General features: G+C 33.5%; 2 protein-coding genes across 2 annotated transcripts in view; both read left to right on the plus strand.

Moving 5' to 3' along the window:
* The first annotated feature begins 325 nt into the window (after window positions 1-325).
* On the plus strand, window positions 326-10,925 carry LOC110027022 (serine/arginine-rich splicing factor RS31). The gene is made up of 6 exons (XM_020728282.1): window positions 326-427; window positions 514-654; window positions 1,910-2,022; window positions 2,174-2,403; window positions 5,006-5,254; window positions 10,628-10,925. The coding sequence occupies exons 2-6, from the start codon at window positions 546-548 to the stop codon at window positions 10,656-10,658; spliced, it is 732 nt and encodes a 243-aa protein (XP_020583941.1). The 5' UTR covers window positions 326-427; window positions 514-545; the 3' UTR covers window positions 10,659-10,925.
* A 6,530-nt stretch (window positions 10,926-17,455) lies between these two features.
* Window positions 17,456-26,785, plus strand: part of LOC110027010 (DNA-directed RNA polymerase III subunit RPC10-like) — a gene marked incomplete in the record, with an annotated part of 37,236 nt that continues 27,906 nt past the window's right edge. The window contains 1 exon segment of the mRNA XM_020728268.1: window positions 17,456-17,822.

A 26,785-nucleotide genomic window follows, 5' to 3' on the forward strand; every position in this document is an offset into this window, starting at 1 on the left:
CTATTAGAGGTATGTTTGAATCATTGAAGCTGATAATTTTTTGTGGAGGCTGTTTTACTGCTGAAATGATTATTAATTGGAGGATTTTTTTTAGAATTTACTTATATATGAAGTTGGTGGTTCTTCAAGTTTTTCCTCATCTTTTTTAAGGATTCTCATCTTCTTAGAATTTGCTTTTTATTTGAATTGTGTTGATGTTGTGCTATATTCAAGTGATGGTGCAGTTATAATATATTTTCTTTTAATATGAGTTTGGAGTGTTTTTCCAACAATAAAAAAAACCCCCTAAATTCTATTTAAACCGTTCACGTGCCCGAATGACGCCCTAATTTTTGTCGTCGCAAAATTTCTTCCCATTCGTCGCTATCGCTCCAAGGATCCATCCTCCCTGAAACGTTAAGGGTTTCGAGTCGAAAGACTGGTCCTGGTAATATTTTTTTACCTCTACTCAATTCCTGCCATTTGGAATCAAGTTTTCTTGTTATTATGCTGTCCATTTGCATTTTCTTTCAGACTTAGGCTTAGGCTGTATCTGACTTGATTCGATGATGAGGCCTGTTTTCTGCGGAAATTTCGAGTACGAAACTCGCCATTCAGACCTGGAGAGGCTTTTCTCCAGATATGGAAGAGTTGATCGTATCGACATGAAATCTGGTAAGTCAATGGTTCACGTCTTCAATTCCCTCCTCTATCTCATCCTTTTAATCAGCACCGAAGGCATAGATTTTTGTAGTTCTGATATCTTCAGTTTGTTATGAACTGGTGTTATTATTCTTTTCATTTCAAGAATCAAAATATAGATCAGGGTTTCCTGAAGCATAAAATCGTGAATGTAAGTGCGTTTTATGTTGGAAACTACCAGATGCAATCCTAATCAGGGAAAGTAGACTCGACTTTTTCTTCAAGAACAAAACTTATAATACTATAGTCTATAGATTAATCTCGATGAATCCTAAACATTGGGAGGACTATCGTGAAACAAGCGGCTGTAGGGTTCACCGCAGAGCCTGAATCTGAAGCTTCTTTATTTAATGGGTATTTTCGTGCGACTTTCATCCTTCCAGTTGTATAATCTGGAGAAATCTTTTCAGATTCAGGTTTATTCTATTATTATTGAAAGTTTCCAATTTATAGTAGAGCCACACAGATTTTTATTAATTCAATACTCTAAATAGTCTTAAATAACAGTCATAAATAAGAAAAATAGTGAATCGTCTTCTTCCAGTCTGTTGTTGTTATGAATGTGCTTGAATGCGTTGTTGGTGCTGCAAAACTAATTGACCTATTATTTTCTTAATTCCGGAGACCTAATAGGAACTAGCTTTGTAGCTTCACCATGGTGACATATATCACCATCCTTTTGAGAAACTAATTCATCTTCTAAGACCAAGAACTAAATATCTGCAAAAAGGACGTCTATATTTAAATGTTTGTTTTGACGCAGGAGGCAGTTAAGGAACCTGAGCTCTATCTTGGGCTCTCTATCTTCCATTCCAACCTCCCATGCCAAAGGAAACCTTCCTGCCGGTTATCAGCTCCCACCATTAACCACCGACATCTTTTATTTCCTTCACATGATCACCTGTTTCTCATACCTGCATAGTCTAAAGTTGCCATTGCCAGAACGTCATTGCTGAAGAGCCGTTCCATCATGCCGTGCCTGCTGAATGCCTTCTCTACAATGGTGAAGCATGCTCAGCAATGACTACTGACCATGGATTAAACTTATAAGATACCATGTTTTAGTCTCTCATCTTACAAGGACTTCATTTTTGACAAATTTCATCAGGTGTAGTATTTATCTTTTTTTTAGTGGGAATAATTGAACTGCTTGGATGTGGTAGTGTTTCTGGCAATGGGAATGAATATAAGTAATGGTTCTATCACTCATTTTTCTAACATCTTGCAGGGTTTGCTTTTGTTTATTATGAGGATGAGCGTGATGCTGAGGATGCAATTAGAAGTCTTGATAATGCACCATTTGGATATAGCAAGCGCAGGCTGTCAGTTGAGTGGTCTAGGGTAATTATCTCAACTTATTAATTCTTAAGTTGCTGTTGATCCACCTGTTATAGTTTTTTTTGCATCATCTGTATTCAGTTATTGAATACTCGACAATGATCATCTTGAAATGTTGTTGATATGAGTTGATTTATGGGTGCATTTTCATCAGGGAGAACGCGGACGTTACCGGGATAACGTGAGGGGAATGGCGAACACAAGGCCGACAAAAACTCTGTTTGTTATAAATTTTGATCCAATCCGCACAAGAACTCGTGATATTGAAAGGCACTTTGAACCGTATGGCAAAGTTCTTAATGTTCGGATTCGGAGGAATTTTGCATTTGTGCAATTTGATAGCCAAGAGGAAGCCACAAAGGCACTTGAATGCACAAACATGAGGTTTCTTTTAAATTCTCTTATTCCATTCTCTTAATTTACATGAACATGGTGTCCATTACAGAGCTAAACACTAGTGAACAAAGGGTTGTACGTGTTCAGCATATTTATGATTCTAGTTTTAAAAACTTATTCGTGTTCGACTCGTTTACTTTACGAATGAGTCAAACAAGAACTACTTAACGAGCCGAACACGAGCTGTTCGAGAACAACGAGTCAGTGTGACATCCTAATATTATCGAGCCGAACACGAGCTGTTCGCGAACAACGAGTCAGTTTGACATCCTAATATTACATCTATATTAGTATATTAGTATATTAATATATTGTTATTATTAATTTATTATTTATTATATATTATAATTTATAAAATTTAATTTTTTAAAATATCATAAATTTTTTATATATAACTATTTTAAATTATTTTATATTTCGAACAATAACGATTCGAACACGAACGAACGCATCACTGTTTTGTTTGGTTTGTTTAACTAACTGAACGAAAAAAATTGTTCACGTTTGTTTAGTTTACTTGTCGAACGAATCGAACACGAACTCATTGACGAACCCAACACATAACTAGATTTTTTGACAGCCTTAATTACAACCAATATGTTTTCTATTTCAGAATCCGACAACATCATTGAGGTTTGAATGTGTTTGTGCATTGTTTCTAATAACATTGCATTCCAATGTCTGGCAGATTTGTTAATATAGAAGGGGTGCAGTTGCACTCACTCAATTACTTTTATTGTTTTGTATCCTTTTAATTTATGTCATTCACATAAATACCCAAGCCCCCATATGTTCATATTACCTTTTATTTATCCTGTACACTCCCATTCTTACTTTAGTCTTACCTGTTCTTGACCATTCTAATTTTGTTGTGCAAAGATTAAGTTCAAGCGCCAAGCCACCTTATTCGTGCATTTAATGAAATTTTCTCTCAACTCAATTATGAAACAGGCTCAAAAGGCATTGATGATAATTTAGTTTCGTTGAAAACATAGAATGTCTCGTGTATTTTAACAAAGAACATTATAACACAACTCTTGTGGTAACAAGATAACAGCTGCAAATGTAGAAGGGTTATTTTAACAAAGAACACATTGAGGGTTGAACATTATAACACAACTTTTGTGTTAACAAGATAACAGCTGCAAATGTAGAAGGGGTATTTTAACAAAGAACACATTGAGGGTTGACCATGCAATGAAATAGAAGGTTATCGGATGAGCAATTGTTCGTTTAGACCAATTTGCTCACTTAATTTGATGATTTGTGCTTTTAAATTAGTATACACTTCATCAAGGACAATATCAATATCTTTCATTGCTTCTTGGGTTACTTGCACTATGATTATCGAGAACATTTTATTATGTAATATTTATTTTAGTTATTTGTATGATTTGCCTGTTGAAGTCATCATAATAGTATTTTTCTTTTAATCTTTATTCATTTGAAACACATCAATTTAACATTGATTAAATTTCTACTCCAACTGATTCCATGTAGAACTCCCATTGGCCAATTAATCTTTATATCTGTTGGATTGGAAGATTGGGTCCGCATGCTTTATAATTTCATCTTTATTGGTTCTTAATCAAGGTTTATCTGATCATAGTTTGTCGCTGTTTCAGTTATTTTATTTTATTTCCAAGGCCTGTTTCTTTTAAATTTAAAATAAGGCAGGTGTACAGATTTGTTTTTTAAGGGGGTTTTACATACATACCTCTTAAAACATTATTATTTACATACCAAACATCTAAGTTCATATTTACATACATACCATGCTAATCATGTCAATAGAACAAATATACCACTTCCCATCGTTCACCATCTCCGCCAACTCTGTTCGGTACTTCTCTCCAAGCAGCGATTTTAGGCTGTGAAGGAACGCTCAGGATAGTGTCGAATAGGGAGGTGGCCTGCAATTCTGCTTGAGAGCACAAAGCAGTTGAAGCTTGCGGGATGGTGTGACTGAGGTGAGGCCGACTGTTTGGTGTGAAAAGAATGGCTTGAACTGGACCTGGGTTGGTCACTGGAGTCACCTGCTGCTGCCGTTTGCAAGGTTCCAGGTAGGAGGTGTTGCTGGAGAAGGAGAGCAACAGCTGAGTAGAGCGGGCTGCGTGTTGACAGAGGTGAGATCTGTAATTGCATTGATGTTCGATGTGTTGCCGGCTGGAGCAGCCCAGTGGAGAGAGAGGAGCTCTGAAGGAAAAATCGGAGATGAGATAGAGTAGAATCATTTGGGAGCTGTTCCTGAGTGCAACTAGAATGATTGGATGGCAAACGGAAGAGACCGTAAAGGACATAAAGTGATATGTTTGTTTTCTTTTTGACATATTTACGGTGTTAGGTATGTAAATATGAATTTTTGGAGTTAAAGTGTGTAAATAATAATGTTTTAAGTGGTATGCAGGTAAATCCCCCTTTTTAAAAATCATAAATCAATTTATCATCCCATTCATTTTAGATTGAACAGGAGCATGCACATAGCTTGATTACAATTTATTTCTTTGTAAATGTTTTTAGAGAAATCGTCCTTTTTGGGCTTTGATATCCAATTAAAATCTAATCACAATGATTTTATCTTTTTCTGCAGCAAGCTTCTTGACAGAGTGGTTTCAGTTGAATATGCCCATAGGGATGATGGAGAAAGAGGTGACAGGTTTGACAGCCCTAGAAGGGGCTATGGTGGGCGCGGTGACTATCCATACGACCGATCTGTTAGTCCAATCCGCAGGAACCGTCCAAGCCCCGATTATGGGCGGCGGCCGCGCAGTCCGGTTTATGATCATTTCAATGGACCATCATATGGTAGTAGGAGCCCTGATTACTACCGATATCGAAGGTGAATATTGCAACTATTCTCATCTTTTTGTTTAGAGGTTAAAAGTTTATGGGTAAATTCTAAGTATGATTTGTTTACTTTTTTTTTCCTTTCTTTTTATCAGTTTGTGTTTACAGGATTCTGGAAAAAAGTTTTTAGTGCTTTATTCTTCAATTTGTTCTATAATTGCAATGCGATCTGGGAAAACCTTGTGATTATATTTTGCCTACTTCATCTTTAGCCTTTTACTTGTTTATTTATAAAAGTGAAGTTATATCTCAAATATGTTTCTTTTATTTAAGATTTTTTTTTTTGAAATGATTGTAAGGTGATTGTTGGAGAAATTGTGGATGCATAAGATAGAATATTAGTTATGAGCGACTATTCTAGAGTAGGAGGAATATAAGTATAAAGATGTTTTACTAGGGTAATATTTTGGAGCTTGAAATGTAAAAAACATTTAATATATTGTACTTCCTGGTTTAGTTAAATATCGTATAGTCCCCGGAAGGATTAACAAAATACAAATAACTCCTTATAGAGAAATGCTATGAATACATTCTATATGTCATTTTATTCTTAAATGAAATTAGATTATATTTATGCATTTTTATAGATTAAGTTCTAAATTTTAAGCATTTAAGGCAGAACTATAAAATTTCATTAGTAAATTAATAAAGTGTAGTACTTTATTTTCATTGATTTCGATTGTTTTGACTTTGGCATTATTGTTTTAAGATTTTTGTTTTATGTGTATCCGTAAAAGGGTTGGTATATGTCGAGCGGTAGACAAGATTAGAGAGTCATCTTTGATGGTTTGGTCACATTAAATGTCGGCCATCTGATGATCCGGTTAGGAGAGTAGATGCTTTAGGTCCGACTTATGGTAAGAAAGGTAGAGGTGGACCTAGAATGATTTGGGCATGTTGTATAAAAAAAAAGATTTTAATTTATTAGAATTAAATGAAAATATGACACTCAATAGGACAAAATGGAGAAGAAGGATTCAGGAAGCCGACCATACTTATTGGGATAAAGGTTTGTTGTTGCTGCTATTGTTGTTGTGATGTGTCACAAACGAGGGCACTCTTTGTTTTATAGGTTGTGACTGAAAGGTTAACCTAGGGAGGTTTTTAATATTTTTCCCAATGTCATGGGACATGTGATATTTAAACCTATGTAAATGCTAATTATTCATCACCATAAGAAATTATTGTTAAAAGAGAGTTGAGTCAATCCGGATTTTGGTACATGATAAGCTAGTGTTACGTTTGTTTGATTCAAGAAATTGCTGGTTATGCATTTACCTTAAATAACTATTTTTGGATAAATACATTATCTATGTAGTTTTGAGTTGAAATCAGATTTCAGAATTTTTTTTTGGACAAATTATTTTAATAGGAAACAAGCTGTTTTGGAATCTGTTTCTTTATATTTTAACGATAAAAGCGAAGGGGAATAACTAAACATTGACTTGGGATATGCATGCCTCGGGTATTGGGCAATGTTGGCTTGGTGGCCGAGGATGGGAGCTGGTGTAACAATATATTTTGATTTAATCATGCAAGATATTATGAATGTAAATAATTTGAGCATGAAGATCATAATTAATATTTAATTAACTTACAATAAAAACCTAGAGTTTGGAGAAGGAATTGTTAAATCTCGCATGATAGGGTGTTGTAAAAGACAATTATAAGAATTTTTTTTAGTCAATAATTTTTTTGGTATATGCTCCATTTTCAATTTGAAATAATTATTTTTTATGATAAATTTATCAATTTATTTTTTGGGATAGGGCAGTTTTTTTTTTTTTTTTTAATTTTGTTACAAATTGTTCGAAACAGATTTGTTTTGAAATTCATAATTGTAAAAAAAAGGATCGATGTCAATTATTAGGCATCATTGGCTTGCAGGGGTGCGATGGGACTGGGATTAGAAAATAGAGTACTATAATTGCCCAGAAAAAATCTGATTAGTGTAATATAATCCAATCTGGCAGTTGGGATTGGCTGAAGAGAGTTCTCGTTTTTTTGAAAGTCTGAAAGTTTCTAGAGAAGTTGAATAAATTAGTGAATTAGAAAAAGTAGAGGTAAATGAAAGGTAGAAAACAATATTTTCCATTATTGTGTAATGTTATTATCATGTACGTAGATCACATCCCTGTCATGAATTTTGTGATGATTCGGATTCTATAGATTTGTGGGAAGGTAATCTTTCTATATAGCTACTGAAGTAGATAATTATTGTTATCGGTTTAATTCTTTTTAGTTTTTTTTTTTTGTTAAATCTCAATTGCATTGCTCTTATTATTATTATTATTATTTTTATTTGAGCTTCTTTTTATAACTAAGTAGGGTGTAATTGGGTTTGGAGAAGAGATTTCTTTTTTTTTTAATTTTTTTTGCACATTTATTTGTTTTCACCATATTGGTTCGGATCTTAAATCTTCTCTCGTAAACATAGATATTCCAGTCTAACAGAATTTTGGTGTTATCATGTGGTTCTGATTTATTTATTTATTTTTTTGTTTGTGATTGTGTGGAACACATTTACGTTTTCATAAAAGTTGAGTGATTTTCGGAAGTAGACAGATCAAGGCGATATTTTGGAAGTTTTAAGAGAATTTAGAAATAGATAATATATTATTAAAGAGAATTATAAAAATACAAGTATTTTTAAAGAGTGATCAAAGATAAATAAATCTGAGCTAGAAGATGGAAAGCTTGCTGAGAAAGAAATGAGCAAACTAAAACCAGTATGGTTTTTGATGATTTGCATAATAGGACAGGTCCTAGGTGAGGGAAAAGAAAATGATTTAAAATGGATCCATTTAAACTTTATGTTGGAAGATAGGGACGAAAAATAGTTAGTTTTCCTTATAAAAAAAATTACTAATGGCTCTCTCTCATCTATGTATAAAGATAATTACTAAGTTTTTTTCATGCTAAATACATTGGAAAGATAAGATAATAATATGTTGTCCATTCATAATTTATAATGGGAATGTAGAAGAAAATGGATGTTTCTAAAAAATTCTCTCTTTCTCTCTCTGTATTGATAAGCACAATAACTAAGGTATTTTGAGATTTTTTTACTAAATGTATTAGAAAGAACTATTATAATATTTTGTTTAAAGATGAAGATTTGGTTGAAAGATTGAAGTTTTTACTTTGAGAAAGCATTGAATGTAATTTGTATGGATGAAGTTATTTTTATTATTACCTTTTTTTTTTTTTTTTGGTAAGGATGAACTTATTTTAGAAGAGCATGTTGTATAAATTAATGATGTGTATTCTAAATTAATTAAAAAAAAAGAAGTGGAGAGCTATGAAAAATATGCATAATTGATTTTTAAAGTCCAAATGAGTTGTTATTAGGTTTTTTAAGAATTATGCATGACATTGAAGTGGTTTGATTGATAAATCTTTTAATGGAAGTTTAAAGGCTAAAAGATGCTAATGATTAAAGGAGAGGCATTCTACTGTCAATATTTAAAAAACAATAGATGCTCATGGGTGTTGTAATTATAAATAAGCCAAACTTAGGTGTCATATAATGAAGATTTGCAATATAAAATAGACTTAAAATTTATGTTGATGTCACAATCAATTTGATTTTAGTAAGCCACAAGATTTACTATGTAAGCCTTTTTTGTTTTAAAATATTTAGTGAATAAATATAATACTAAAGAAATGATCTTCGTATGATTTTTATTTAATTTGAGAAGCACGTGATCCAATACGATAAGATTTGTTTCGGTGTTTATTGAGAAAAAAATGTTTCATGGTTGTAGCTGTTAAGTTGTGTTTGCTTTGGAAAAGAATGATCCCAATGCCTTATAGACATTGGAGATGTTATAACTTGCTGCAGTGATAAAATAATCAAATTTAGGTGTTATACTATGTAGTCTTGAGAGAGATTAAAGTTGTATGCGGCAAAGAAGATGGGCTTCTAATACCTTACGAACATTTGAGATTTTATAACTTGCTGCAGTGATAAAATAATCAAATTTAGGTTTTATACTTTGAAGTTTTGAGAGAGATTAAAGTTTTGTGCGGCAAAGAAGATCGGCTTCTAATACTTTCAGTGTGATGGTAAGCTCTAGATTATTATAGTTATAAAACAATCAAATTTGGGAGTTACGTTTTAGTATCGAGAAATATTATTAGTTTATTTTAAGTTGTTTGGTTTTATGCAAGTGACATTCATTATGAAAACAATTTAAGTTGATTAATGAAAAAATATATATATATATATATATATTAAAATGATTTCTTTATATTTTTTTATATTGTTTTCGAGCGGCATATGATCAAGTATTATAAGAAGTGTTGCCGTGCATTAAGGAAGAAAATATAACAATGGCCCCAAGCAATATTTATTTTTTTGAAGTAATGTTTGTTAAAATATGGCTAGTATTAAAAGTAATTTGGTTTTGCACATGGAGGTGCTTACGAATGATATTCAAGTTGAGTTGCAAGTTTTTTCTTAGATGATGCAATTAATGGGATGAAAAATAGATCTAACTGGAAGCATTCATTTATTTTGGATCTATTAATGGTATAGATACTAATGTCACTTCTAAGAGTTATGGTTGAATAATTTAAGTAGTGAAGTATCCTAGGATTATTATCATTCTATAATAGAAACTACTCAAAGGTAAATAGTATAAAGTTGCAGTAAATTGACCATATTGCATTTATACCTGGAAAAAGGCAAAAATAACCAAGTTCAAGAGAATACAATAGTTGAGTCCAATTTGACTGAAATTAGAATATTAATATTTATATCAAAACCAAGGGTACATTTTCAGCTCTCATATTTTATCTTAATCTTTCCACATTTGTTATGATGAAGGCCTTCTCCAATCTTTTCTGTACGTGTCGAAACCACCAGTTTATTTTCCCCTACTTGAATCCAACCATACACTCTTCCATCATTCATATTTTTGTAGGAAAATGTGGATTATGGATAGCAGTTAAAAAAGATTTGTGTTTGCTAAATATTTCAGATTCGGTAGTGGTTTGCATTGACCAAAAGGGATTGAGGATTTATTTACCAATCCAAACCCATATGCTCGAAATATAAGTATGATGGCTTTGTTTTTTTTTCTTTTTGGTATTTACGTACACCATAATTTTTATGGAACTACATATCTAACTTTTAAAGTTCAATATTTACATTTATAACACCATGGTGCATAGAAAGACATATTTAACTTCGAAAAAGTTAGTACAAGTGATGTTTTCGTTGTGATTTTAAAGATTTGAGTGCTATGAGTGTAAAAATTAATGTGGGGGTGCTAGATATGTATATACATAAGAATTGTCTGGTGTATATATGTGTATATATCTCATATTTATACCATCTTTTTTCTTTCTGTGGTGGCAGCCCATCTCCTGTTAAAAGGTCCAGAACTTGATCCGGGACTGAGACTAGCACGATGGAGAACTGAAGCTATATATTCGGCATTTTCAATAGATTTACTTACTGCTCTGTTGCGTCACTATGGGAACTAGTTTGATAACAATGTATTTTGAGTCTAAGAACTGTTTTATGAACTCATCTATAGGTATGGAGTACTTACTAATTTAACTGTTTTTTTAGTTCATTATCATCTAGAAACTTTTAGCATATTAATGTTTTATTTTATTATCTGAATGTTGATTCAGAGTAAACCTTACAACCATGTTTTTAGTTGTGTTCTGCTGACTGGAAGGGATAGAGTTAATGTTTATTATTACATTAGTTGTGGGCATGAAGCAACTCATAGTTGCTGCATGGTCACAGTTGCATTTCTTCCATAAAACTTTCTGACTTCACGAACACAAGTTAACTCTACTCGCAAAATGAATGAGTTGCATCTATAAATTCAAAGATAATTTTCGTCGGAGCAATCATCATGGATGAGCCAAATGGTTTTTAGGCATTCATATGCCTCTTAAATGCACATTTGGTAAAAACTTCAGTTTTCACGAAATCAATTCTTATGCATGATACTACATATTGACATGTTAAAGAACAAAACAATATAATCATTTTATGTATTGGATTGTTAAAACATATGGTTGTATGATAAGCTGAATTGGTAGAAAAATTTTAGCAACATAATTGCATGTATTACCATCATCAAGGGTATTCATGTGCAATATTTAATTAAAGTATGACGTAAAATGCAATGGCTCCATCTGATCTGCTGGTCGAGGGTTGATGCAGGTGCGGATTGTTTGATTTCTCGTCTTTTTTTTTTTAAATTCTTAAAACAACTTTGTTCGGTTAAATTTTATCGCTAATGATGGCGCGGCTTCTTCGCACAGACAAAAAATGCTTCTATCAGTTCCATTTGCAAGTGTCTTCTATTTGTATGTGACTCGAACAAAACAATAGCTCAAAATGTTAAATATGCAGTATTTTCTACATGGATGTCATTTAATACAATATGAAAATATGTGGCATTTTATTCTGACTACAAGTTTATAGAGTGGTAAGAAATTTTATGATTTATGCTTAAATTGAGCTAATTTTAAAATGGATGGGGAGGCTAACTTTGGAGGGCTGTCAAAACGGCTCATTGTTCGCAAAAAGCTTGTGTTTGGCTCGTTCGCTAAGTTAATGAGTCAAATACAAACAAAGATTTGCTTGTTCGTGTTCGGGTTTTGGCTTGAAATACTACTCATCAATTATATATCTATATATTGATGAATAGTATTTTTAAAAAAAATAATTGAGCTACAAAGATTTATAATCAATTAAAAATATTAATTAAGAAAATAAAATAAAATATATTAAATTAGATTAAAATTATGTTTTAATATAAATAATAATTTTAAAATCTTCCTTAACAATTAACATCCTATGGCTATGTAATTATGGTTTTAAAAAACAACTCTTTGTTGTGAAAAACTCGTGTTTGGCTTGCTAAGCAAACAAGCTGAATGCGAACACATTTTTTTAGCTCGAAATATAAACGAGTGGAATAGCTCGTTTGCACCCCTACAACTCTGCATGCCAAGCAAAATTGAACGGATTCTTTGGGCTATTAATTTCGACGCACCATTGCTTGTTTTTAGTATGTAAGCATCCTATATTTGAATGCTGGTATAAAAATATTGATAAATGTATGTGTCAAAAATGTGCTTGCATGAATCTCGAAAAAATTCAATGAACTATGTGACAAAAATGCGGTCGAGGGTGGCCCACTGAAGGAAGATCAATGTTCACATTTGCTGAAGATTAAAAGGCCTCATAGAGCAACTACAGCTCCCTTAGAGCAGAATCTGAAGCCGACTGAATGAAGGTCGCTTTAACCAAGTGAAGGGATGCCTAACTCTCATTGCCACATCACCAACCGCCTCTCAAGGACCCCCAAGAATCTTCAAGAATCTTAAAAGTTCTCATCACATTACACCACAAACATCTCAGGTGGACCTCCTGCTAGGAGTAGGTTGTCCGTCGGATTATGGTGATCCATCCACTGCCAGACAACCCAGTCTCAAGGCGATAGAAGTTTTTAATCTAGAGACTGATAGTCAGCCGTCAGACCAAAGCAACTGACCGACTGACCAAGCCGACAGAGTTAAGATCTGAATGACCAAAAAACAGCTAAGATGTCCGGCTACCCCAACTCAATAGAGCTGACAGAATGGATCTTACCGACCCAAGGACTATTGATCTCAGATGGTCGAATGATAGGCTGGCAGAGCCATAGGCTCATTTATTTTTTATACAAAAAATATCCTATAATGCCCTTGTAAAAGTCGAGATGCCCTTGTAAAGTCAGAGGCAAGAATGTAGTTGTACATTTCATACCCCCTTTGAATATAAATAGGGTGGTCATTTCTATAGTGAAGGGTTAATCAATCAGTTATAAAAAAGCCATTTTTTTTTTATACACACACACACACACACACACACACACACACACACACACACACACACACACACACACACACACTCTTTTTCATTTTATATTCTATTCCTTTGGTATGATTTACAGGATAGCTTCAAACTCAACATCCTAAAATGTGCGTTGAGCATGAATCACACAAACAATAAGAAAATGAGCACAACATAGAGAAGAAACCCACTAAAGAGACACAATGAATATGGAGTGCACATGGGAGTTTGTATAACAACAGATCCAGAAGTTGAGGAAACAGATGATGAGCCAGATGTTAGAAGCCATTAAAGAAGCAGTAGCATGGAGAAATAAAAAAAAAAAACTCCTAGGAGGAACCGGCTCCCAATGGTCTAAGGGCATAGTTGCCTGAAGAAAGAGCAAAAGATTCCCAGTACTAGAACAATGCTTGGCCAGCATTGATGAATATATATTAGTTCGGGTATACAACTCTCCCATATAGCTGGAGAATGTGTTCTCTTGGAAAATTCCGGCCAATGGACCCTCTGAGAAGTTCAATATACCATTTTTTGAATCTTACAAAGGTCAGACTGATTCAACCGACCATATTGCCTCCTTCGATTTTATCATTTGCATATTTAGGATCATCGATTATAAGACGTGTCATTTCTTTTTCACTATGTTGAAGGAGCCAGCCTCATGTGGCTCAATGGATTGCATCCATAGTAATTACCTCATTTGTTGATTTTAAGAGGATGTTCGTGGCGCAGTTAGCCATCACCCAGAAGCCGTAGAAGGGTTCGCAAGCCCTTTGACTAATCAAGCAAAGGCAAAATGAGAGCTATTGCTCGTATATAACTAGATTTTAGAAAGAAATGTTGGAGGTGCAAAATTTGGAACCCACGATAACGTATGTTGCCTTTTTCCAAGGGCTGAGAGGAGAATGATTTCGATATGACCTAGGCCTGCACTGATTAAAGAAAGCTGACCAACAACCACATTGTAATCGATGAGTATGTCAACAATCCTTTCTATAAAAAATTCGAATCACTGATTGTCGCCCACAAAATAAAACGCAGTAAAATAACTAGTGGAGGCGAAAGGACGGTCCATATCCTTTCACTCATTCTCTACGTGAAGACAATTAACCGTCCTTCGACAATAGGGGGACTAACAGGAGCAATCATTGATGAGGTCAGGTTTGCCACCATGACCAACTATTGGCTCGTTACTATGAGTGCTCGTCAGATGATCATAAGGTCCCAAAGGCTTTTCTATTGAGAGCCTCAAAATATAACAAAAGGCGGTTTCATTCCAACAAGCTTGCAATTTTTTGCCTTAAGAAATATTAAAAACGTAAGTTGGCTAATTTTTTGTATAACCAAAAGTTCAATCGACACTCGGGTTACTTGAGGCTTTCATGCGCTTCGACGCCTAATAACCATTCGGAAATTGAACCTGAGTGATAAAGCCGATAACAACACTATGTCATCCGATCAACAAAGCACAAACAAAACAACCTACAACTCTCACACATCCTAAATTTGTCCCCAAACTCAAATCAGACAAAGCTTCAGTGGTTGTTCCATGCCCAACAACAAAAAGCTCTATGAAGGGTACATAGCAAATTACTCCGAAAGCAAGTCTCAACGATTACCACCGTGCGAGGTGACAATCCGATCGACAAAAGTGACACAAAATTTCCTAAACTTGTCTATAAGCTTGAGTTGGATAAATCTTTTGAAGGTGGTTCCCTACTCAGTAGTGACAAACTCCATGAAGGGTACCCAACAAATCACCCCAGAAGTGAGTCTCATGGTTACTCCGCAAAAGCAGCGATGGATTCACTTAATAAGTCTAACAAAAGGGGTAGTTCATCCAAGGCGGAGATCCAAACAAATTTTCGAGACTCAGGAAATGTAAGAGGTGGGTCGGGCATCAATGCCTCGAAACAAATCAACAATGATGCAAGTCGTCCGATCGAGAAATTACTCAGAATGACCGAAAATGACACATGATGTTCGATTGACATTTAACACCAAAAGTTGACCTCCAAAACTAAAGCTTCTAAAAAACTTGTCTTTGATCTCGAGCCAGGTGAACCTCAAGAGATGGTTTCCTGCCCAACAGTGACAAGCTTCACGAAGAGTACTGAATAAATAACTCTAGAAGCAGACTTCAAGAAATAAACAACTTGTGGTGGTGAAACGACCGAGTGAATTAGATGGGGGTAAAATAAGACTTGAGTCATGTAGAAGCTATGTCAAAGCCAACCAAAAAGACTCTTAAGAGACAAGCAATCGACTCATGCACACACACCACATATTGTAAATGATAAAGTGCATAAAATGCAAAAAATAATAATAGCAAAATAACTATCCGAAAGCCATACTTCATCTTATTCCATTGGTCGGTTACAAAAATTTCCTTTCATTACATAACTATATTAAATCTCCAAGTCTTTTTCATTACAAATTTACCTTGTTCCAAACCAAAAGCAAAATCTTCTAAGTGTAGGGATCATAGCGGCCAGATGCTTAAACGAGTTTTAAACCACCATCTATTTATTATTTCCATTTGTTTTTCTCTCTTTTATTTTTGAAGAAGTCACCAGTCTGTTGATCGTCGTATACTTCTCTTATTCGAATAAATCTCTCTTCTGGGTCATATGAATGACCTGAAGAAGACCGAAAAAGATAGATATAAGACAAAAACAACCGACAAGAGAAAAAATAAAATTTGGAGTGCCTAATTGCGACAAACCTCACAATAATAAGCCAAGTATATTCGCCCAAACAAGATCGGGTGGAGGCACCTTGGACCAAAATTCTCGAAGGAATACCTACGCAAGCTACCCATAATCAGAGAATCAGGTGTAAATGGCTGTTTTGGGATTAAGTGCACTCCCAAGTGGACGTATCCCAAGTTTCAACGTCGATGTGCTGATGAATTTGTTACTGAGTGCTTTCGTTCGTTTTTCTCTCTTTTAGTTTAAAAGGAGTCGTCAGCTTGTCGATCATCGTATACTTCCCCTATTCGAATAAATCTCCCAGCCGAATCAGATCAATGATTTGAAAAGGAGAGGAAACAAATAAAAAGGGACATACGTCAATGCGACAAACAAGAGAAAACACAAAACGTTGAGAGTCTACGTGCGGTAAACCTCGCAAGGATAGGTTAAGAGTGTCCGCCCAAACAAGATCGGGCAAAAGCACCTTAAACCGATTTCTGCAAATGAATACCTACGTAGACGGTACCATAACCAGAGATTCAGGTGTAGGTGTCTGTTCTGGGGTCAATAGCACTCCCAAGGGGACGTATCCCACTTGGTTAATTACATCTTGGGGGTACCTAAGAATACTCTCGATAAAATGAGTTTCGCTTGGGTTATCTCCTAGACTCTAAAAAGTACATATGAAAATAAAAGACTCAATCCTGCATGAAAACAAGTGTCAGCGGGAAAGCTCACATGCACTGAGAAAGGGTGACGACCGATAGTGATTATTAGTGTTTGGTCGATGGTGGTCGACGATGATTGATTGTGATTGACGACATTCAACGGTGGTTGACGGAGATTGGGTGTGATCGACGACAATCGACAATAGTCAATGGAGATTAGCTGTGATCAACGATAGACATCGGTGGTTGTCGGAGGTCAGTGGCGGACAACGAAGGTTGACGACGATCGACGAAAGTCGACGACAATCGATAGTGGTTAACAGAGGTTAGTGATAGTTGACGATAGTTGGCGGTGGTGGTGTTGAACTTCAGCTATTTCTCAAATCTTCAAGCTATTACTTAAATCTCAAACTCTCCCCTCCCTCTCATGAGAGTGGTGGCTTCTATTTATAGTATTCTGGGTGCAATTAATAAAAAATATGAATCACTTTGATTGAACGTCCAGAGGGCTTCCTTCGATCAGACGATGTTTGATGGTCATTTGAGTGCCTTAACGATGTTGGAACTGGGCAAACTTAGGCTCGTTGGATTCGTATTTTTGAGATGCTCGATTCGACTATAGGTTTGTTACATTCGACATTCGTTTGGTCTTCTAGATATGTCCGGAAAACCTCTAAAAGTGGTTTAATGTCTTGATTGGAGCTTGATTTGACTCAAATTTGACCAATTTTGATATAATTGTGTCCGTCTCGTTTGACTATAAGTTTGCTGTGACTATAAGTTTGCTGAAATTAAAGCTCTGAAAAACTCTTAATCAAAATTTAAATATTTTTCGCTTACAAAATTACATCGAATCCGTGTCATGCATTCAGATTTGCTGTGGATTGAAAATTTATTAATGCATATGCGTTTCATGGATATTTGAGTTTTCAAGGATGTCAGATATGAGCAATTTTAGCCTTCCTGGATTCATGTTATAGAGAGGCCCAATTCGACATTCCACAAAGAATTTACTAAAATAGGTGAAATATAAAATCTCGGATTTAAATTTTCCAAATCTCAGGTATGCACATAAGAATTCCGTGTTACGTTAAGCTTCCTCCTTCAATTAGATTCCAGGCAGCCCCTTGGAAGGGTTTCGGATTCCAGCAAGTCGCCGGGAGCTTCGGACGGAATTAAACTTACCTTCGTTAACCCCATCGAAGTTGCATGCTATCCCGGAAGTCAGCCTTGTCGACGGCCTCTTTTCCTTTCTTTCTTCTAAATCAGCGCGCTACCTTATTTGCTCAGCCATCGGCGCGTCTCTGTTCTGAGGAGCTTTCCAACGAGGTAAACTGCAATAAGTTATTCTCTCTTCTAGTCTTACTTCCTTTTACCCTCTTTGCTATCATCCCACTTATTTTGCGATCCCGACAATTGCTTCCCGTTGGATTACAACTGGGCTCTGCCGAGGCAAAGGGAGGAAATTCCTTACTCACAATGAAAGATATTTATTAAAATTTTTTTCGTGCAATAAATTAATTAAAAATACATAGTCATTTGATGCAGGGAATTTCCTTTTATTTTTCATTAATTTACCTCACATTAGACAATTTGAACTCATATCATTTAGAAGGATGATTCTGCACTTCTTTGTATTTTTTATTTTAAATTCCAGTTATAGATATTTTAATCTTCATTATCTTTACTGGCCTCATGAACTTATCCCATGTTATGGGGTTCAATTAAAGAATATATTTTTCTAATTGATAAATACACTTGGGAGCTGTTTGTTTGCAAGATTTAACTAGGATTTAGGTTAAATCTTGCAAACAATGTTTTAAGCTCCATAAATCTTAAAGCCTTCTTAAATACTATTTTTCTTCTTTTTTCTAGCTATATATCATTTTTATTTAATCCGGGAAATGGTCAGATTTAAGTGATTTATATAAACGTGAGAGCTGTGAGTGGTTGAAGGCCAAAAATTGTGATTGTTTAATGGATAAATATGAAACATCAAGAATGTCGAGAAATAAAATGTGGTAAATATCAAATTCATGTTAACAAATTTGGATAAAAAACATACAATGAGGTATCAAATTCATGATAGAAATATTGGATAAAAACATAAAATGAGTCAAGGTCTGGAAGGCATTATAAGAATCAAAGAAAATAGAGAAGGAAGGATGGGTTTTGGGGTTTGAAAATACATTATAAGATTATTATTAAAGCATAACAACATAATTGATCCAACATAGGCTTTACCTTAAATTTTAACCATTTATTTTAAGTTTTGGTTAAACAATGTTATCATTGAAGTTGTAAATCTTGAAACAAATGGCTAAATAGCTTTCCAAGATTTAGTAGTCGTTCAAAATTTTAATGACAAATTGTCTTTAGGATTTAACAATTTTAGGATTCTTAAAATCTAGATTTAGATAATTAGCTAATCTACAAATCTTTTTTTGTACCCAAACTAATCCGATGAATTGACAAAAGATTATATTTAGAGCTTAAAAAAGTATGTTTGTTTCAAAGAACCTATGTGGTGCCTTGCCAAAAAGATCTAATGTGGAGGTGAGTTTTTGTTCGAGTAATTAATGAAAAAGTATAAAGAAAGGATCTTCATATGGTTTTTATTAATCTTGAGAATTCTTATGATCTAGTGCTAATGCGTATTATAGTAGAAATATATGTATAAAGATATGTAAGATACAACATGATTTAGCATTAAAATTATTTGTGGAGAGATCTATGGGGTTTTAATTATTATAGGTTTACATCAAAGATCAATATCGAGTCTATATATTTTTGTGTAGCACTTAAGTGAGTAAAAAATTAGAACAATGGAGGAAATATTTAGAAGATAGATGACTGAAAATTAGTACAATAAAGATTGTGTATGTGATATGTATTTTTTATGTTTGTGATATCATCAATTATCAATTAATATTGATAATTATTCAATTGTTTTTTCTCTATTACATAGAAAATAAAAGTATAGTTAAGAATATAATTTCTAGAATTAATGTTGGTTAAAATGAAGAAGTTTCTTGTAATTAGAACTTTTATAGCTTATTCTCTTAAAGGTCTGACGGTCTCTTTCACATATGGTGAATCTAGGTTTTGTTCTACTCTAAATTAGATTTTGGCTTGATAGATAAAACAATTAAATTGCTCTTAAGGATGGAGTATGTATGGACACATGATGATTTTTGGATCTTATCTTTCTTTTCTTCTTTCTCTTGTTACCAATTTTAAGATGGAAGAGCGATTGGGGTCACTAAAATGACATTTCTGATATGTCTTCTTAAACATTGTTTACGATAGATTTTCGTTATGGAGTATCTCTTTTTAGTAGCCAAATGGTACTAAACGTCTTTATAGATTCCAACTTAGTAAGTAGAGAATGGTTGAATATATTCTTTATTGCAATGTTGTACTCTCATACTTGATGCCTAGTGCTAACTATCCAGTGCCATGTTTGTATTCTTAAGTACAATGTCTACCAGGATAGGCTGACCATGTTACTATTTTGACAACCACAATTAAGTTTACTTTACTGTATTGATCAAAATGTTTTACTACAAGTTATTTATACTTAACTTGAGTGTGATAAAAATGAGAATGTTATCATGAATTAATAACAAACTAGGAATGATATATTAATGAATGTTTATATTGTATGATTAAATAGAATGTATTGACGAGTTAAAACACGACCATTAAATGAGTTATTAAATTTGGTTCTAGAGTATTCGGTAGATTAATTGTTAGACTTAAGGTTGCATGTTTAGAACATTTTCAAAAAGGTTTGAAAAAAAGTAAATTTAAAACTAAGAAAATGCTCAACATGAATTATTGAAAAGTAAGGATTCATATCAAATTTATATCTCAACACTCAACATTTCAAAATAAATTAAAATAAAATAATAATAATAAAAAAAAACATTGCAACAATCATTGAAAGTTGGAAGTTAAGAACGTTTTACGGATACCACTATGCCATGCCATTGAAGCTTCAAAGGAAATTGATCGAAGTTGAAGATTATCCTAGATGTTGGTATTGTCATCTGTCTCTTTTTTGTTTTGTTTTTCTCATGAACTATTATCATTTGCTTACACAACTCGCAGCAAGGTGACACTTCTTCAAAGAGATTCTCGACGTGCTAAACTTCAATGCTATTTTTTTTTTCTTTTATGTCCTGTTCTCTTCCCTTTTGCCATTCTTCTACTTTGATTATTCCTATCACAACTTTCTGTGGGATTATCTCTAATGTCGACCCAACTTCATAGAAGAAATTCTTCGATTACAATGAGAAATATCTATTAGATATCATTGCAATAGATCAATGCAATTTTATTTATTTATAAAATAATTAATTGATTAATATAAAATAAAATGAGGAAGGCCCGTGTGAAAGAAAATTTTAATGCTGAAAAGCAAAAGTTTTGATTGGTTAAACTTTGTATGATAAACATTTAAGTAGGTGAATTCTTTCTCTATTTTTGCTTTAAATTAAAGTATTCTTTTCTAGTTGTCCTTGGTATAGGCAATTAGAACTAGATTTTTGAAATCATTAATAAGGATAATTTTACTCTTTACTAGTTATTTTTAATACAAATTTTAGATTTTATAGATATTTTATTCATAAAAAGTTATATATGGAACTTTAATATTTATGAAGTTTAGGTTAAACTAGTAAATATAAATGTGAAATCTAAACTAAAAATGCTAGCATTTTCTAAAATAGTTGTGATTTAGTAGATTAATTTCAAATATTTTTTTATCTCTCATTATGTAAATCAAGGACAAGGACACTGAAGGAAAAATAACTATTTTTAGGTTTATGATTTATCCCAATGCATGTTATAAGTATCATTAAGCTGAACATTATACCAATGAACGTCTTAGGAAGAGCTTGGATATAAATGTGGAGAAGGAAGGTAAGTAAATCGATGATTCTGATGATTTTTATGAGTTTGATGAGAAAATTAGTGATTTTGAGGATGCTTAGTTAATAATTCCTTGATTGTGAACTATGATTTTTCCAATTTTCAAAACATGAGAAGTTTTGCATATTCATAATTGATATTGCGAGTTGCATGAATATCATAACTAAGGTTCATTTAGATTATAGAAATTTGAAATCCGAACCATCTCACTATCATATAAGGTAGCGTGGGTAAATAAAATTACTATTTCTCTGCCTTAAAGTTGTTCAATTTTTATTTAGTTAGCCACTTATATCTATATAATTTGGTGTAATTTGATGCTATGGACATTGCTCACTATTTCAGATAGGATTTGATTTTATAATTGAGATGTTGCTCATTTATAAGTTTTAATACATATTTTAAAAACTAATAGAAGATAACTAATTTTGAAAACTTGAAAATTGAAGAGTAAGTTTGAGTCTACAAACAAGTCTAATGCTCCATTGAAGTGAATTTGACCTCCATTTTTATTTCACAATTTTACTTGCTAAAATGCTATGATGATAACAAAAGATAGGTGTAGTTACATGAAGAAATCACTTGGAACATCTATATTGAATTTATGAAGCACTTAAGTATCAACAATTTCATAAAAATATTATTTTGGTGTCTTTGAAACAATTAAATGAATCATAATCCACCCCACCATAATCTGAACTATCACTTGAATTGTTGTTCAATTGCCGCATGAGTATTGGGTGTAAACACCAGGGGCAATAAATTTACTAAAAAGTTCATGTTTATTTTTATTTTTCAATAAATAAAAAATAATTGGCATCCTGCCCGACTCTTTCTATCGGCAACCTCGCTGTAGTTTAACTCCGACAGCTCTCCTTGCTTTGATGACACTTCCTTCTTCTTTGGTTGAGCCGGACAAAGTCTTATTTGCCCACGTGGTGGGTAACCCTCAGGTGGAGTCCGCTGTGGTATTTCCCTTAAGTTATAAGAAATGTTGTGAGGGTACAAATGATTATCCTTTTGTTAAGAAAGGAAGTAGGAAATGTGGAAAAACAACAATCTTTTTCTCAGAATTAGAAATTTCTACCATGACAGAAAAATTTAAGTTTGCTCTCATTGAAAAATTTCAGTGGGGACACCCTCCTATGGATGTTATCAGAGAGAGTGTTGATAATCTTAAGCTACTAGATAAGTGAAAAATGGAACTCATGGATGTGAGACATGTGTTGGTCCAACTAACAATGACTGAAGACACGGAATTTTCTTCAAGAAATATTTTAATATCGCAGGAAAAGCTATGAAGTTACTCAAGTGGTTTCCTGATTTCGCCTAAATCATGAAACTCCCACTGTACCGGTATGATTTAGTTTACCTGGTCTTAAGCTGCTTTTTTTTCACCATCAGGTTCTCTATTCTATTGGGGTCATCATAGGGGATTCTTTGATAGCTAGATCTGCCTACTTTCAACCTAACCAGACCCCCGGTGGCCAGATTACTTGTGGAAAGAGATATTACTTTACCTGATGTTACTGAAGTCTGACTGGACACAACCCATAATGGTTATTGGCAACAAATCGTCATGCAGCACAAACCTCCATATTGTACCAACTGTAAAATGTTTAGTCATGTTCTTGATAAATGCCATAAGTTTCATCCAAATTTGAAATCTAAGGTTCAAGTGAATAAGGATGGGTCGAACCCATTTCCATCTGGGGAGGATACTACCAGACAGGAGGTGTCGGGTTTCCCCTAGGACCCCTGAGGACCCCCCCATGACACTGCTGTTATTGTTACTGCGAGTGATGTGATGCTGACACCTTCAAACCCCATTGAAAACAATACTGATGGATTATTACCTACACATAGTTTTGAGACTAATAATCAGAAGAGCCTCGTAGCTCTACTTCTTTAGGAAGTATTCGGTGTAGAGGCAACTCATACTTCACAGATACTAAAACCTATTGTGGGTACTACGGTTGGTATTCCTTCTGCTTCAGCTCTACCACCCCATCAGACTGATTCTTCGGAAGAGGAATGACAAGTCTATTCCAGGAGGAAGAAGAAGAATGGAGGCCGACTCCAACTCGGGAACATATTGGATAATACATTGGTTACTATTGGCAATGATAATCATCTTACCAACTTATTAGCTTGCTCCTTCCCTATAACTAGAGACAGAGACAAGACCAAATTGCGACTGTCTATAGCCACCTGATACTATGTATTTCGGCACTTTAGGTTTTTTTTAAGTATATAATGTATTTTTCTGTTTTTTCTAGTTTTGAAACCATTTTTGATTTTTGTGTGGGCGGGGTGCCATGTTTGGGCCCTCCCACACTTTCTATCCGTATCTTTCTTTCTATTTAATATATTAGCCTTTTTGGGCTTTCTAAAAAAAAAATTATTTATTTATTTATTTATTATATATATATATATATATATATAAAATTGGTTTTTGTTGCTAATTGTAGTGTGGAATGGAAAATAAGATTGTAAAGACACAAAGTGAAGATGAAAAAAATAGATGGGAATGAGAAACAAAGATAGGGGAAGAATAATGAATGAAAGACCAATCTTAGGAGAGGAGGAGAGAGACATTAACTAGTAATAATTTATTAAAATAAATGAAAATAATTAGGGTGAGGTCTGACATTACGTTGGTAGGGGATTTTCCATTATTTTGACTTGGTTTTAAGATTTGTCTTGAAGGTAATCATTACTCACAGAGTCCTTGAGAAAAAAATGTATTCATCATGGTGTCAACAACTCAAGAATATAAATATATAAGTACATCACATTGATTTTTTTTTTCGGATTTCTTGAAATTGAACTATCATAATATTGACAATCATCATGTTAAAGTGTGGATGACGACTCTTTGGGCAATGTTAGCCTTTAGTACCAGGATGCCACTTACATAAAAAATGTAATTGGATAATTGTGGAAGACTTGTAGAGGTTTAGGAAGGAGGAAGGAGGAAGGAGGAAGGAGGAAGAACAAAAAAGTAAACTTGGCATATAACTTAGGTGAAAGTAGAAACCATAAAATTCATATTTTTTATTCAATAACCAAAATTTTCTTATTACATGACCTTTGGATTTTTATATATAACAAAAGTTTCTACAACATAAGACTAATAATTGATTTTTTCACGAATTGATAAATGGCAATGTTGTCAATGATTAGAGTAAAAAAAATAAAAATGAACCAGTAAGAGAACAAAAATGATAATTCAACTCAAATCTATATTTGTCCTATAATTTTGAAGAACCCCACGAAGGAAGAAGAGGGAAACAGAGAGAGCTTGGCACAACATCTTTGAGTTAGGAGAAACTGTACAAGCTTCATTTTCATTCATTATTCATAATATGAATAGAACATACATGCTTGAATATCTATTTATATGTGAAGATTCTACAAGCAAAGATTAATATTTAACGTATTCTAACTTGTTAAATGACCATATTGTTTGGACCAAAAATGAATTAATTAAAGAGTTGCAATGATGTTTCCTTTGCATTTCATGCTTGTTCTATATGTTTTTTTTGCATTGAACTTTATTTTGTTGGTTTCATATGCTACTAGTGGGAAAACTAAAATGTCTTTTAAAGTAGTGCCAATTTAGTAAATTTTTTTTGATTATGATGACATCCACACGAAGAGATGAAGGGAGCATATCTCAAAGAAGGGATGAATAAGAAAATTTAATGTAGAGAAAGATAAATTGAAGGTACAAACAACTATAGCACGTGTGTAGAAACATTTAAACATCTTTAAATAAAAGGGCATGTCTTATTTCAAATTCTTTAATCAATCTCAATGAACTTTGAGCAATTTATCATCTTCAATTAAAATTGTTAAATAGATGAAGACGATTCATGCCCCTTTATTTTGTATGTTTCCTTCTTATGTTTCATGGTTAAATTTTAAAAGTTGGGGTTTAGATTTTAATGGCTATGATTTTGTCAGGATTAATGTTATGGTTAAATTTGTGCCTTTTTTTTAAAGGAAATGATAGAGGATTGTAGAAAGATATTGCTTGGCGGGGGTTTTGTGAGGAATCTTTCATTATGAAGTATTCTGTCGAGGTGATTTTTTAACTTGATTTTGAGTTTGGAAGGAATTGATGAGTTTTTTGGACACATTTCAGATTTTTAGGGCATATTTTATGCAAGGACAGAAATTTGGAGGTGCTAGAATGAAAATACAATGCATATATCACAACATATACATATCACAGCAGGAAACTCTTAGGCAGATCTAGTCTAAGAAGATTAGGTCGTTACTCTGCTACCAAAACGAAAGTATTGTTGGTTGGAAATCGTTAATTCCTAATTTTCAAATAATTGGCTGCTATGAAAATTATTTGATTTTGCCATATTCTTTCTTTGCCAATTTACACCCCACCTCAACTTCCATTCTCTGCCACTACACCCTTAGGATTTCTACTGATTTTGCCTTGCCACTCTTTGTCACACACATGAGATTCTTATCATTGTATTTTCCTTGACTAGTCTTCACCTCAAACCACTTCCACTAGCAACTCCATATCTTATATGGTCGTTTTGATTCACTTCACAGGTCTAAAGGCCTTCATTTAAGTAGAACTAAAACTAAGTACGTGGAATGTAATTTTAATAGTAGTAGCTCTAGTGACAGAAGTGTGACTTTGGGTAATCAAATTATTAAAAGGTCTGAACGATTTAGATATCTTGAGTCTGTTGTTCAAAGTGATGGTGATATAAATGGGGATGTTAATAGTAGAACTCTAGTTGGTTGGTTGAATTGGAGGAATGCTTCGGTCCTTTTGTGTGATAGAAAATACCGCTTAGATTGAAAGGAAAATTTTATAAGACGGCGGTAAGACCTATAATGCTCTATGGCGGTCTATGGCGCTGAATGTTGGCCTTTAAAAGAGAAGCATAATAATAAGTTAAGTGTTCCCGAGATGAGAATGATTAGGTGGACGAGTGGCTTGTCGATCGTTATTTTGGAAAGAATCATTTTTTATAAATATGAAAATAGTTTTAATATAAATATGTGATTTTTGATTTTTGAAATTAATATTTTAATTTTGAAAATATATGAAACCAAACGAGTCTCACATATTGAATAGTTTGGACGGTTGAGTGTGATATCATAAGTAATATGACCGACTTTTTTCTTTTTGTAAATCGACAATTGCAAGAATTTGATGACGCTACTAGAGGATTTAAATTCCGACACATGGGGTAAAATCTTGACTGCGACTTTATATATATGTGTTTGATTTAATAAAAATGTATAAATATAATATTCAATAATGTCAAAGTCGAATTTGTCAACGCAAGTATACGTATCGCTCAAGTAATATAGGG

Source organism: Phalaenopsis equestris, unplaced genomic scaffold (assembly GCF_001263595.1).
Source record: "Phalaenopsis equestris unplaced genomic scaffold, ASM126359v1 Scaffold000411, whole genome shotgun sequence".
NCBI classification, from domain to species: Eukaryota; Viridiplantae; Streptophyta; class Magnoliopsida; order Asparagales; family Orchidaceae; genus Phalaenopsis; species Phalaenopsis equestris.